This window comes from Agelaius tricolor, unplaced genomic scaffold (assembly GCF_023055355.1).
Source record: "Agelaius tricolor isolate 1412-34295 unplaced genomic scaffold, bAgeTri1.0.p SCAF_3, whole genome shotgun sequence".
Taxonomy (NCBI): domain Eukaryota; kingdom Metazoa; phylum Chordata; class Aves; order Passeriformes; family Icteridae; genus Agelaius; species Agelaius tricolor.
The window spans coordinates 29,087,801-29,102,249 of record NW_027269263.1 but is presented as its reverse complement, the minus strand read 5'-3'; the positions used below and the strand labels follow the sequence as shown (position 1 = coordinate 29,102,249).

At 34.6% G+C, this 14,449-nt stretch overlaps 1 protein-coding gene across 8 annotated transcripts in view; it reads left to right on the top strand.

The window, feature by feature from the left end:
• Positions 1-14,449, top strand: part of LRRIQ1 (leucine rich repeats and IQ motif containing 1) — a 103,157-nt gene that overhangs the window by 38,612 nt on the left and 50,096 nt on the right. For all 8 annotated transcript variants that reach the window (XR_011678593.1, XR_011678592.1, XM_071423329.1 and 5 more), the window contains one exon: positions 13,872-13,961. Coding sequence is in view for 6 of the 8 variants with exons in the window: in XM_071423329.1 (XP_071279430.1) it covers positions 13,872-13,961 (90 nt within the window). In the remaining 2 variants the exon portion in view is untranslated. The remainder of the gene's footprint in view (positions 1-13,871; positions 13,962-14,449) is intronic.

Below are 14,449 nucleotides of genomic sequence, written 5' to 3'. Positions count from 1 at the left end.
TTTCTATGAAATTATTGCCAATGAGTTGATGACTTAGGGTAATTTTATTTTTTTCTTCTCCTTTTTCACAACTCTTTTAAGGTACATTTTCAGAATTACTGCTTTATTTAAGAGCATGCAGAAGGTTTGAGGCAGAAGTTCCAAGAATCATTTGGTAGACGGGAAACGTGTGTGTGTAAACATAGAGATCTGGCTTAAATTTTAGGATTTTTTTATTTTAATTTGAAATACATATACAAAACAGTTTCATTAGTTGATGTTCTCTGATCCCTGGCTTCTTTCTAAAATAATAAAAAGCAGAATGTTGAAGGTTTTATTTCTTCACACAGGAAGGAAGTATCTGTTCGTATATTATGGAAGGAAAATATCCTGTTTTGAATTACTCAGCCAGTAGGCCAGAGTTTTACACGCAGTAATTCAGTTGAGCCATTCTTGTTTCTCTCTGTCTGGCCCAAATAACCCTGTCATGTTTGGTTTTGGGGTTTTTTAATTGCTTAACTGAAAACTACACAGACAATTCCATCGTTCTGTCAACAAGACAATTGTACTTGGGCAGGTGTTCCTGAGGCCAGGGAGAAAAGGAAGGGATGGAGAAGGCAGGAGAAAGAAGCCCAGCTGATTTCAGAGAGATTTGTTCTGTATCACCCTCTGCTGTTGCCACACTGTTTTTTCCCCCAAATTATTATTGAGTTCAGTAACTAAAGAAAACATGGATTTAGGGAAAAATTCTCAGGGAATGTTTACATTGAGATGATGACAGGTGAACCATGAGCTGACATTTGAATTTTCACAGCAGGCTCAAAGGCTGAAATGTGGACTGATGTCAAATAAGTTACTCAAGCCCTTAGCTTCTTGTGATGAAAAATATGACATCTGTTTTCTACAGAGCAGTGTATGTGATAAATTTACATTTATCATATGTGAAGTATATTTTTTTTTCAGTGAATGAATATTTCAATGTTCAACATTAATGACTGTAACTAGAATTATACCCTGCAATATTTATCATATTTTTTCTTTCCTTTTTTTTTTTTTTCCCAACTGTATATATTGTCTGTGCTGGAAAGTTGATTTTGGGAAATGTGTGGCATAACTATACTAGGCATATAGTCTAGGCATCTGCTCTGTCTAGCCCACACTAGTTACTCAGTACTAGGTTGTCTGTTTCCATGTGTCTGTAGCTGTTTCATTGTCTGCAGTTGGGTAATTCCAAATCATGTGGACTTCCTACTTCTAGAGAAACAAGCAGCAGAAACTTGGAACAGTCTATACTTCCTATTCCTTCCTTTCTGGTCTCAGTGTTTTGTAGCAAAGTGCTGAAACAGAGCCAAGTAATGACACATGGTATCAGTGGCTATCTGTTGTGTCTCAAACAAGTGTGTGGGGAGGAGTACATATTGCTGGGCTAAGAGATCCCATATGCTAGGGTTTGAAGGAAGAGAAAAATATTTGGATACCATTTTGTACTGCAGATTTCAGTGTTGTATAGGGTGAGTGAAATGAGAGAGAAGAACAGAAAAACTTTTCCTTATTGGAAACCGACAAAAATGTCTTAAATCTTGTCTAAAAGCTTTTTGAATAGTTCACTATTTTGTGTTGTGGTGGTTTTGCTTTTTCTTATACTGTTATGTAGGTTTCAGTCATTTTGATTTTATTCAGTGTTATTTAACATTCTACAAAATCACTGCTGTGCAAGCACCTTTCTAAACCATTTGCAAATATCGCAGTGTAATAAGTCATTAGACATCAGTCTTCACAAAAAAAAAAGTGTAATATCTTCATTATAAGCTCAGTGTACCCAGTGTTCCATGGAAGGTGAGATTGTGAAACAGCATGGGGGAAACCCTAGTCTTTGACAAAGATCTTCACCTCATTTATGCCCATTGAATAATAGTAGATTTTTACTACAAGTTAAACACCACATCACATGAAAAATGCATTGCATGTGATTGGGCTAGAGGAATGGGCTTCGTCTTTCTAACAATAGAATGAATACTAGTCATTTCACCTGAACCATTGCTGATACCTTCTTGTATTCATATCAGCTCCCATACATTGCCAAAGCCATTCAGAGGCAATTGATGGCAGTAGTGTTTTGTGTCTGAGTGCGCGATGTCAAACGGGCTGTCCCAGATGACATGAATGATCTGGCCAGCAGATGTTTTACAAAGTATGAGCCTGGTATTTAGTGATATCTTCACGTCTTTCATGTGGACTTCGGAGAATTCCAGCCTACATGCTCCAGAAGGCTGATCTTAAGGCAACCTTTCATCGGCAGTCCATCATTGTAGCAAACGATCTACAAGGCAGAGCTCACTTTAGCTCTGGTGGATGAAATCTGACAGCACATTTGCTTGACACAGCTCTTACTTCTGTACCATCTAAATATTGTTGTTTTCTTGATGTAAATATGATATGAGCCAAATGCAAAATGTCTAAACTTGCCAAGGTGTCATAAAGCTGAATAAATTGAATATGATGAGTTTTTAGACAATTCTTTACCCTGAGCAATGACCACTGAATAAATTACCATTTTCTACACTGAATAAATGTATGGACACATCTTATTCTCATCAAGAGAAATATCAATATTGATGATTACATGGCACACCAAGTTAGTACTCTATTTTAAAAACTTCATTTTTAATTTAATTTAAATAATTTTAGTCATATTTTGTCAAAAAGAAGGTTGTTTTATAAGTTGCAACCAAGTTAAAAAGAAATCCATTACAGCTCTGCTTATCAAAGGAGATAAAACTCTTGCCCTGAGACAGTGTTGTTCTTTTTCTGCAGTTGATTATGTAGATTTTTTTAAAATTCCAGCCTTTTTGACAGCTTTCGAAATTATTGTTCAGGAGTTTCTCTTTCTTTTTTTTTTTTTTTTTTTTTTGCATATTCATGCTCAGGCACATAGGCATTCTTAATTTTTTGCTTACCTTCCACAGCAGGTAGGTAGCAATTTTATTTTTCTTTCTTCTCATTTTTTCTTTTCTGAGGGGTGAGAGAATAAGAACTAGCTCATGTGTGCTAAATCTTACAAAGTAAACAGTAATTAGAAAAAAAGTTTCCTCATGTCTCCCATCTTTAATTTTCTTATCACATGTCCAAACTAGACCCATATGATGTGTTTTGTTTGCTTTTCTGATAATCCTTCATAATGTGGTTTGTCTCAGACTGGGAGCTTACGATTGTGAGCTTGTGACAGTGATAGCTGTTTTCTGGCTAGTGCCAGGAAATAAGTGTAGCCCATGGATTAGAAGGTCCCCTTAACATTTCTTGTATCTTGACACTCTAATGTATGTCTAGCTCCTCTAATTGCTTATGAATGTCACATCAGCATCCAGCTTTTCTATATTGTATGCTGCAAAGAATATGATCTTTTTTTCATCAAATTTCACCTAAAGTTACAGTGTTACAGGAAAGCAGAAAAGTGTCTGTTGAAAACTTCATTAAATCTGTACTCTTCTTTTAAAAAGGAGGAAAAAACTCTCTCCTAAGCAGTATATTGGAGGATCAACCTTTTTTCCATGAGTGTTTATCAATAATCTGTTGCTATGCCCCTCTTGCTTCGGCAGCCGTGTTAGTCAGTTAGTTAGTTAGGGTTGCATGCCATTCATAGTCTGTGGCATCTGCAGATGCATACAACTTCTACCTTTTTCAGCAGTGCTACTTATCTCATTTTCTAGTTGTCTCAGATAGTCTGGGCTTAGGAGTAGGCTGTTGCAGTCAGTACCTGAAAAAATAAACACAAGCCCACCTACTAAAGGCTGTTGCTAACACTCCCAGCTTCACAGCTCATGCAGGATGTGCTGTGGTTGCTTTCTGACCTTCCACCATAAGATCTCAGTTCTTCCTACCACCTGAAATGCTGTTAATTTTTAAACCTATCTTCATTACTTGTCCCTGTCCAGTTCTTGGTTAAATAGCCAGATTCAAACAAATACTTCCCAAAAGATAGCCTACTAGTGATGCATGGCACTACAGATGTATAATTTGGAACCTACATGTAGCATGTATAGTATTTTTCTGAATTCCATTTAGCTTCTCTGACATGCCAAAGAATAGCAATATCATTAATTCCTAGTCTTATATCTCTAAAGGCAAAGTCAAGCATCAAAATTGAATAAGCAAGGGAAGCAATGGAAAAATGTAAGAGAAAAAAAAAAAGCTTTAGTTCTTTGAAATTTCTATTCACTACTGTAGTCTCAAAATTGTTTTAAGCCAAAAGCATCATTATAAGTGGAATCAAGAACATAGTCATAAGTTTTTCTCAATGAGTACATCTCCATCTGGAGTCTCTTGAAAGCTGAGCTAAGGCTCTCTAATCATTGAATACATCTTCCCTAAATTCTTTAATTTTTGTGTAATGTTGAAACTGATGTTTTGGTATAGATATAGGTTGTGTTTAAAATATCTAGTTAAATGTCTAATATTTAGCATGTCCGCATACATTGATTTCCATTGAAAAAGATTTTTTAGTAGTCCCTATTTACAAATTTCAAGAGCTAACCTATTTGATTTGTCTGTGTTCTGTGAGGAGAAGCTATTGATTCAGTGAATATTGTTATTGAGTTAAATTGCAGTCCTTATGTGGGGGACCAAAGAGGAATGTGAGGTGTCAGAATCTCTGCATGTCTCATTACCTGGAGCTTGAAATCCTTTGGGTTTAGGAGAAAGCAGATGTTATCCAATTGCAGCACAGCTTAACTCCCCTGAACATATGCAAGTCCAAGGGAACAGATAGGATGCATCCAAGGGGGTTGAACAAGCTGCCTGGTATCATTTGGAGGTTACTCTCTATCATCTTTGAAAGATCACAGCAACTGGGGAGGTTACTGGTGACTGGAAAAGGGCAGACATTGCACCCGTCTTCAGAAAATTGAAGGGGAAGATCCAGGGAACTAGAAGCCACCAACCTTATCTCACTTTCTGGGAATGCTTGGAGTAAAGAGATTCAGAAGCCACTTCTAAAGCCATGAAAGAAGGTGATTGTGAGAATCTAGCATGGGTTTACCAAGGACTCGTCATCTTCATTGTTTTCTGTCACAAGGTGAATGGGTATTATGAATTATTATGAATAAGAAGTGTGCAGTGCATATTGCATGCCTTTATTTGAGCAAGGCTGTTAACTATCTCCCAGAGTCTTATTCCCTAAATTTATTGAGATATGGGCTGGAAAAGTAGACAGTAAGGTCATTGGCAAATTGACTAGACTACCAGGCTCAAATAGTTGCATTTCGTGGTGCAAAATTACACAGTCATAATTACTGCTGGACAGTAATTAATGGAGCCCATCATGGATGGTAGGGGTACCAAAACAGTAAAAAATTGAATCAGCTACCTGTCTGATGGAACAGGATGCAATCTCAGGTGTGCAGATGACACTGCATTGAGGGCAGTGGTTGGCATGCTGGAGGATCAGGGTGTTCTTAAGAGCAGCCTGCCCAGGCTAGATAGACAGGCTGACCAGGGCCTCATAATGTTCAACAAGAGCAAGTGCAAAGTCTGATATATGGGCAATACTGCTGGCTAGGGTCTGACTTTCTAGGAAGCAGTCTCACAGAAAAGGATGTGTAGTCATAATGGAGTTTCCATATAATGCTTTAGTTTCTAACAGTGTATACCAAGAACGGTAAAAAACCCCGTACACCTCATATGCTATAATACAGTCTTAATTTAACTGAAAACTATTTAAGTTTATGTCTAGTTTGTCCTAAAATAGAGTGAGCTAAGGAATTCTAAATGCTAAATACTGTCCTACTACTCACTGTAGTATTTTTTTGGCATGAAAAATACTTAAAAACTTTTTTTTAATATAGAAATAGGAGTAGCTTTGATAATTTAATGAACCAGGAAAACATCCCAAAGAATCAGCTTCTTTCCAAAGAGTATCATTACATGTCCCAAAAGATTTAAGGCGTTGAGAATACAGGCATGAATGAACAAATTTCAACTTGCAGATTCATTTAGGGATAATTTATTTCAAATAGAAGAGACAGTGCTAGAGACATATAAGGAAGACAATGTAAGTGAAGCTGAGAGATGGTTTAGATGTATCTCTTTAGAATTAAGGATTTTGTAGTGTAATTAGAGGTTGGTTAATGTAAATTGCAAAAAATCTTTGTTTATAACTTAGCCCTTCTTTCCTCTTTAGTTTCCAAAACCTTTTTTATTTGTTCTTGTTTCTAAAATAGGGACTTTTGAGCAAAAAGGAAAAGTTGTCTTGAAATTGAATCTAATCTTTCATGTCACCTGAACTTTGAAACATGTTAAAGGTTAAATGACTATAAACTTTTGACTAGTCTCTTTTTTATTATCGTGTGCTTCTGCATGACTTCCCTTCTTTAGAGAAAAATGCAAGCTGAAGCACAGATTTCTTTTCTATTGTGTTTTAGTATTCATTATCTAAGCTGGATAAAACATTTTGTGTTATGTTCCTTCAGAATTCTTTGAATGCACAGTATTTAAGGGGTAGGGTTGAGGGCTTCCTTGCCTGTTATGTTTTTTTAAGTCTTTAGCTCATTGCCCCTTGAAAGTTTTGTTTCTTGGTTTTTCATGGAAGTAGAAAAACTTCAGAAAAAGTTTATAGAGACATAGCAGCAAAATCTGTGTAATGTGCCAGAGTCAGAGAGAGGAAGTCTATTTTAATGGGATAAAGAATATCTGGGGTCTTAGACCCATTTTGAGGAGTGGATGGAAGGTTCCAGGAGCTTGATATTTATTGATTTGGTGGAGGTTTATATCTCAAAAGATTTTTCAAGCATACATTTCTGATGCATACTTGAATCATGTCTAACTTCTAAAGTTGAGGTTACCATTTACCCATCTGTATTTTTTATTCCTGTATTCAAAGAAAGGACACAGAGCTTCCTTTGAATGCTGTCAGGAATAAGATGAAAATGTGTTTTTAGAAAAGTTTAAAGTCACCTAGGTGACTGGCATAAAATACAGTAAGGTTCATATTTTTGGAGAGTTAATTATGTATGTAGACATTCAGCCTTTTATTTGAATGAAAACTTCCATGATCCTTGAAATCTTCATTGTTCATTTACTTTTTCACAATAAATTCTTCTCATTTTATTTGCATTTGTGTTAACACATTGGTACATGTATTAAATGTAAGTATATATATTTATATATAAATATATGCATTCGAATTTTAGAGAACAGCTAGTTTTCCAAGCTTATTAAAAAATTACATTTGGGGAAGACATTCTACAATAAAATTTTCTTTAATGTTTTGTTAACAGTATGTATTTTTCCAGTAATCATCAGTTTATCCTTCTTAGAAATGGACAACTCCCCTTCTCTTCTCATTTTCCTACAAGAATGTACTCTAATAATTAACCAGTTTTTGTAAGTCTATGAAATCTCTTGAGGTCAATTAATCGTTGCAATGTTTCTCTGGAATTCATGTGATACTCACTACTTTTTTTGGCTTGAAACTTTGTTTGGTTTTAGCAGTCATAAGAATGCAGCTGTACCCAGATTTCTTTTCTAATGTATATATATTGTCCAATATAAAAACAGGGTTGAAAAAGAAGCATTGCCAAAGGTTAAAATAACCTTTATTAGGGTGCTAACCTATTTATCTTCAGCACATAAAATATGTAAAAAATACTGGAAGACAAACTCAGAGAAAAGGAATGTTTTTCCTACTGCTTGAAGTTCAGATATATATTTGCTGTAAAATGTGTATCCTCTATGCTATCTAATTTAAAATATTCTATATTTTTTATTATGTTGTTAAATGCATTTACACGTAGATTTAAAACGTTGGAGTTTAGACTGAATTTTTGTAGTACTGCAAGTAGAATAATATTGCAGCTAATAGAAGATTCAGTTGAGAAAGTTCGTATCTGACATTTTCTTAGCTTTGGAAGTTATTTATAAAGTCTTGATCTGAGCTGATGTTCAACTTCCTAACATTGAGCTAAGCTTTACACATGAACTTGAGTTTCACAGAAAAACTAGTCAATAGAGTAATCTGATTCCTCAAAGGAATGGATGAAAGAAAAGGCTAAATACACAAATGTATTCAGATCTTTAATTTCAAAGGAAGTTTTCAATCACAGTCTATCAACAATATACAAAAGAGCATAGAAAAGTGATCTGGTTCTTCTGTTTCAGCTATAAGAGCTAAAAATTCATGATTTCTTAAGAAATTTGTTAAAACTTATTTAGGATTTAAGAGAAGAATTTACCAGCAAATACTCTGGCCTTGGCAGAAAAAAAGTTTAGTTTAAAAAGAAATGAAATATGTTTTCCTGGACTAGCATGATATTTAAATGAAGTATCCTACAAAGTGAAATATGTTTGCCAGGAACCAAGAGAGAAAGTTACAGCTTTCTGCCAGATGAAAGACAGTTCAGTGGGCTGGCTGTGAGTATCTAGAGGGTTAACCTTCAGCATAAGATCCCTTGGCCTCACCACTCCCCCTCCCACTCTGAGCAAGTATTTAACCTAGAGGATGTTTAACATCAGGAAAAGTTGTTCTTCATGTGGAATGTATTGCCCCAAAATAATTTTTGTAAGCTTATTTAAAAGAGTCATAGAAGGATGTTGAAAGTTTTGCCTTTCATTGGTCTTTGCTTTTACCTTTTTTATTGTCTTTCAGTGAACCAGGCTTTAACTGCACTATTCAAATATACTCACTAAAAACCAGAAGTTAGGGACGTCACCAGCCTGAAGAACTTTATTCAAATTTGAATTCTATAGAGAAGACTTAATGGAAAGATTAATTCTGATTCATTTATTTTTTTACTCTAATTACATTGTATTCTTATTGAAAATAAATTTAAATGTGAAGAGGGCAGATACTTTGTAACATCTGATTGAAAAAGGGTCATTCCTCCCAAGGATGATGCTAATGGCCTACCTCACATAGGGGAGCAGAAGTACAGAAAAACATATTGGATAAAACCAGGCAGATGAACTGGAAAGAAGAGTGAATCTTTTCTCAAAGCAGAGGATTCTGCACACTATTTCTATGAAATTCTAATGTGGAAATACTTTTTCTGGTAGAGGATTATTTTTCTTTTTCCCTTGCCATTCTTCCTGTTAGGTTATAATGATCAGGAGCCAGTCATTACTCTTAGTTCCTGGGATGTTTTGGATGCTAGCTTGCTTCTGCTTGTCTACATTTTTGTGTAATTTACTTGTTTTTATCTTAAAATACCATATAATTAAATGCACCACATAAATATCAATTTTTTTTTCTGACTAAACCATCACTGTCCTGAAAACAGTGAACGAGTCAATGAGGAGATGAAAGAAGAAAGGAAAGAGGTATAAAGAGTTACTTTTCCCTGATTTTCAAAGATAGTTTCACTATTTTCTTAGGTGGGGATTCTGAGGTCTGCCACACTTGGAAACCTGGGGTAGCTTTAGCGCCCATGATGTCCTTTGGAAGTTAATCTACACCACTTCAGCAGTTGCATCCTATGAGTCATATACATGATTTACATTCTTTCTAGGTTGATATAGAGATGACATGGCAAACATTCTGACCAGATAGTTACACTTGTCATTAGAAAATAGGTAATTGCTTTAGGGTGGGGAATATTTGCCTAGATTTTAGCAGAAAGTCTTTAAACCACCAGTTTCCAAGGTCTAAAAGAATGTACTAAAGGACGTGTGTTCTCATCATGTCCAACTTTTTCATTCTTTCCTTAAGCAGCTGCTGCTGAACTTTTCTGGAAGCAGAGTACTGATGTAGGTGGATATTTGCTCTGACTAGAACAGAGTTGTTAGATGTTAAATGCTGTCATTTCTTTTCAGCCTTTATTGTTAATGCCTTTTTCATCCCCTGCTTCAAACCATAGTGCAGTTTCAGGAATTGGTTTGGTTTCTATTATGCTCTTGTGATCCTCCTTGATCTCAGAAAGATGAAAGGCAATATGTGATGGCATTATTCACAGTTTGGACAGTTACTTGTGGAAGTGCTTCAAAGCCTGAGTGTAAGTTTGACACTGTCCTGAGAACTGTTTTTTGCTCATGGTGTGAATATGACTCAGAACAGCCTTAATTACGTGTATAGTCATGATATATTATAAAAGATTACATAGCTCCAGAATGTAATCCAGAGCATATAAAAATGCCTTGGATTAGATTTTGTAAATAACGTTTGCACTAAAACTCGACTTTCGGGCAGCTCACTCAGACCCCATTAAAGTTAGCAGAGCCATTCTCACTCACTTTGTTCATTGTAGGATTGAATTCTGTTTCTGAGATTACAGAAATTCAATGCTTGATGTAAATAGTCATTGCATTTTGCAAAGGAAGCAATTGAGTAAATACCGGAAAAATGAAGGAGGAACAAAATTAGGAGGCTATATAGAATGGGCCATGAAAAAAAATCCCTAAACCTCCAGAGTTTGGTAATGAGCTGCACAATCAAAGGAGGAACCCTGTAATAGTTGTGTCTCAAAGGATAAAAAATGCATTTTGGATCAGGATAAAAAGTTATTGATCCTGATGGATAAGTGGAAATAGCTAATAATATTAAAATTTCATTATTAAATTAAAATTCAGAAAGAAAATCCTAATGCCAAATAGATTCACACCTCCTTCTTCCTGAAGAGTAGTATCATGGACAATTGGATTGTGTTTAAAAATTTGTTTCAAATGAGTTAACAAAAAAAAAAATGCAAAAAAGCTCTATTTTGTGTTTATGAAACTTGAAACCTAAAGTAATTAATACAAACCTTTTTGAAACAATCCTGGAAATAAAGTATAGAGGATACAAAAGCATAAAAGATACCTTCAGGTGGACTAATATGTGTTAAATAAACTGTGTATGATTTACACATATGAGTAAAGCCACATTGTATACTGCATATTTAGAAAATTACTTCATTTGGCTTTAGAAATAAATACAAGTATAGCACACTTATAGCTGTTTGTATAGACCATACAGTCAAAACCTGACATTTTATTTGCTTTGTAATTCATCTCAGATTGTTGTTTTTTAATCTTATTGAACAATATCTGCACAAACAGATCTAGTTTTAAGCCTTAGGTGTTGGTAAATGTCATAAACTTTTCATTAGGACTGTATAGAGAAGGTGTGGGCAACTGTTTCTTGAGCTTAGTGCTGTGAAAATGTCCAGTCAAGACATAGTGGGAGTGTTTGAAAATCAATTGTGTTTATTATTGTGGACAAAACAAACATCAGTGTGGTATAATTTTATGATATGCTGTACATTTATAGGACTAAAAGATGTACTTAATGGTAAATAAGCTGTCTTTTTTTTATTGTTGTGCATATTTATACCTTTGATTCATACTTTTATCTTTTTACTGATATTTCTTTTCAACACTTAGGACACTGAATTACATTTTATAGGCTACAAAAGAAATAAAACCACTAGTTGTACTAAATTAATAAATAGCAAACACTGGGCTAGGAAAATATTATTGAGACAAGTTTCAATATAAATACTAAGAGTTTAATTGAGTTATGGTACAACTATAAAGCAAAAGGATTCAATCAATGTACTGCTAAGTGATCCTTGTTCCAAAACATTGGCTACATCTTTGGAGTGTTATTTGTCTTTGGGATTATTTGTTTTGGTTTCCTTGTTTGTTTGGGGGGTTGTTAGGTTTTGAGGGTTTTTGGGGTTTTTTTGTTGTTTTTTTTTTTTTTTTACAAAATATTTCATCAGAGAAGTAAAAATTTAACTAGCCAGCATGATGGCTTGGCCTGAAATTTGATATTAGATCTTGGATAATATTCACTGTTCCTGGAAGACCTTTAAGTACTCAGGTCAATAATGGACACATCACTGTGCACATGGATTAAGTTGGCTGATATTTAAATTATGCAAGAAATGGAAATCTACCTCTCTCCAACCTGTATTGATTCCTCTGCAAATAAAGGAGGAAGAAAATTTTCCAAAGTTTGCTATTTTCATATACCTGTATATACCAGCACTGTTGACTGGATTGTAGGCCCAGTCTTGAAAAATAAGTGAAAAATTCTCATCTGAAGAATTAAAAATATGATTTGCATAGTGCAATTGAGAAGTAAATTTAAAGAGGACAAGGAGGAATAATATCTATTTTCAGTGGAAGTTTTCAATCAGAAGTTGTACCTTTTTCATAGCTTTTCTTTTTGACCATTCTGATGGAATTGTTGTAGCTTTTTCTCTGCTGAGATATGAACTTGTCAGTCTTCTATGTTCAAATAGTACCAATGTCACATATTTAATTTATCACCTCTGGGATTTGATTTACTACAGTCTGCTTTCTGGATTTTTTTTTTAATGACAATTGTGTGAATCAACCACTCGGTGGTTATCAGCATAAGAGTAATCACATTACTGAGGAGAGATAAATTAGTGGGTTGTTGATAACTGTTAAATTTAAAGAATGTGATACATTTTATTTGTTGCCTGTCTCTGCAGTTTATTTATATAGATTTCTTAAGATACACAACTTCCCAAGAGAGGAGGTCTATTAAAATGGATAATGTTATGTATTTATCATGAACTGCAATGTTAAGGAGTGGAAGAGTGGTTATCTGTTAATAATGAGGGCATAGAATTTTTCCAGATTTATTAAGTAAAGGAATGAAACCCAAAACATACTGTAATCAAATAACAGGGAATTCCAGATGCAGAGAATCAATCAGATGTAGGAATTCATCCCTTTTAACACATGAAAATAAAATCAAACATTATTTTTCAAATCTTGGTCAGAATGGAAGCAAAAAGAGTGGTCTTAGAGCCACCAAATCATGTGACCAGTACCTGAACTAACCCTTCAAAATACCTGGAATATGATTCTTTTGCCTCCCAGAATTTCAAAGGCCTTGGAAGATCTTGTTCACCAATCTAAAGCTGTACAAAGTCCTGTTTTCACAAACTACACAGTAAGGTATCCAAACTTAGGATCATTTCTCAGGGTCAGAAATCAGTAAAATCTGAAATATTTTATGAATGGGAGAAAGATAGTCCAGTTTTATAAGTAGATATTTCCAAAAGAATGAACCCCAGGCTCTTTGCTGTTGAAGTAAGAAGAACCTGAATGACTGAGCCCTGTAAGTCAAGCCAAATTCTTCAGTGGTATTTACTTACTGTGTGGGTGTGATGTGATTCTCTAACTTATCAGAATATATTGAAAAGACATCATAAAAAACCTCAAGGACCTATAAGAAAACCAAGTCACATACAGCTTGGGTTTGAAACAAAGTCTAGAGTTTATTTTTATGAAAGGAAACTAAATTCTACCTTAAAGTGCTAAGAACATCAGTTAGCAACTAATTCTGGCACCCTTCTTTATTCCAGCAATTATTTCAGTTTCCCATTTAATCCATTACATCAGAAATAAAACTACATGATTGAAGCATATAGCATTATATAGCATTTACTTTTTAACCCCAAATTTCAATGAAAATTACTCACCACTTCAGTTCAACAAAAACAAGTTTGACAGAATCGGGCACCTACATCCAGGACATAAAATAGTCAGAAACAGCACACAAAGCTCTTCGTATTCCTTATGCCTTTAAGTATCTTAGGTCTGTATTTTTTCAAAGTTTGGCAGTCTTTTATAATAACTTGGGTTTACTAACAAAGTTGGCAAAAAATTACAGTAATTTGAGAAAGAGGGGTTGCATCTTATGCAAAACCAAAACCCAAAAAGGACCTCTACAACCTACAAATATTGTTGATCTGTTTAAAATAAAACAGTACACCACAGCATCTCCAAAGGTGCTTTTAGTCTGATTGTTCTGCAGGTGGCAGTTCTGATGTACAACTTGAAAAGATGTACAAAGTATGTAAGACAATTTAAAAGAGGCTTTGCAAGAGTTATCAAAACTAAACTGATTTTATCAGTGCACTATTTGACTTTGCTCATTCATGCAGGCTGCATTGGAGAAGGAATGGCTAACTCTAGATTCCACCCGTTTCCCTTCAAAAACACTCCTGCTTTCAAACCAGCTGCACTGGCCAAAGGTAACATGTCACAGAAACAACTTAGTCTTCAGTCTTAATTCATTCTTTAAGGATATGCTATTGTGAGGTGATTAATATGACAATTTAGTGACTTAAAAACACAATTACTTTTAGAAGTCTCAGACTTCCTCCTCATCTCCAGATGCAATTTTTCTTTTAGGTTTTCTTTCATTTGCTTATTTTTTCTTTATTTTGGATTTATTTCAACACTTTACTTCACAGTAGCAGAAAAAAAGATGATGTGCTTCATCTGCACATTTGGCAATGGATTAAAAATTGCTAGTTGACAAACTACTTTAAAAATACTAAGATCTGCATTATATGACAACAGCTGAATGTTTTCAGAACAGCTAAAGGTCATTGAACTGTAATGTCTGCTAGATAAACTTTGAAGTTTTGGCTTTTTGTTTTTGTAGAGCTTTGTATTCTTATTACAAGCATAGTATTACTAATGTTTTGTTTCCTACAATTAAGAGAAAAGAGTCTTA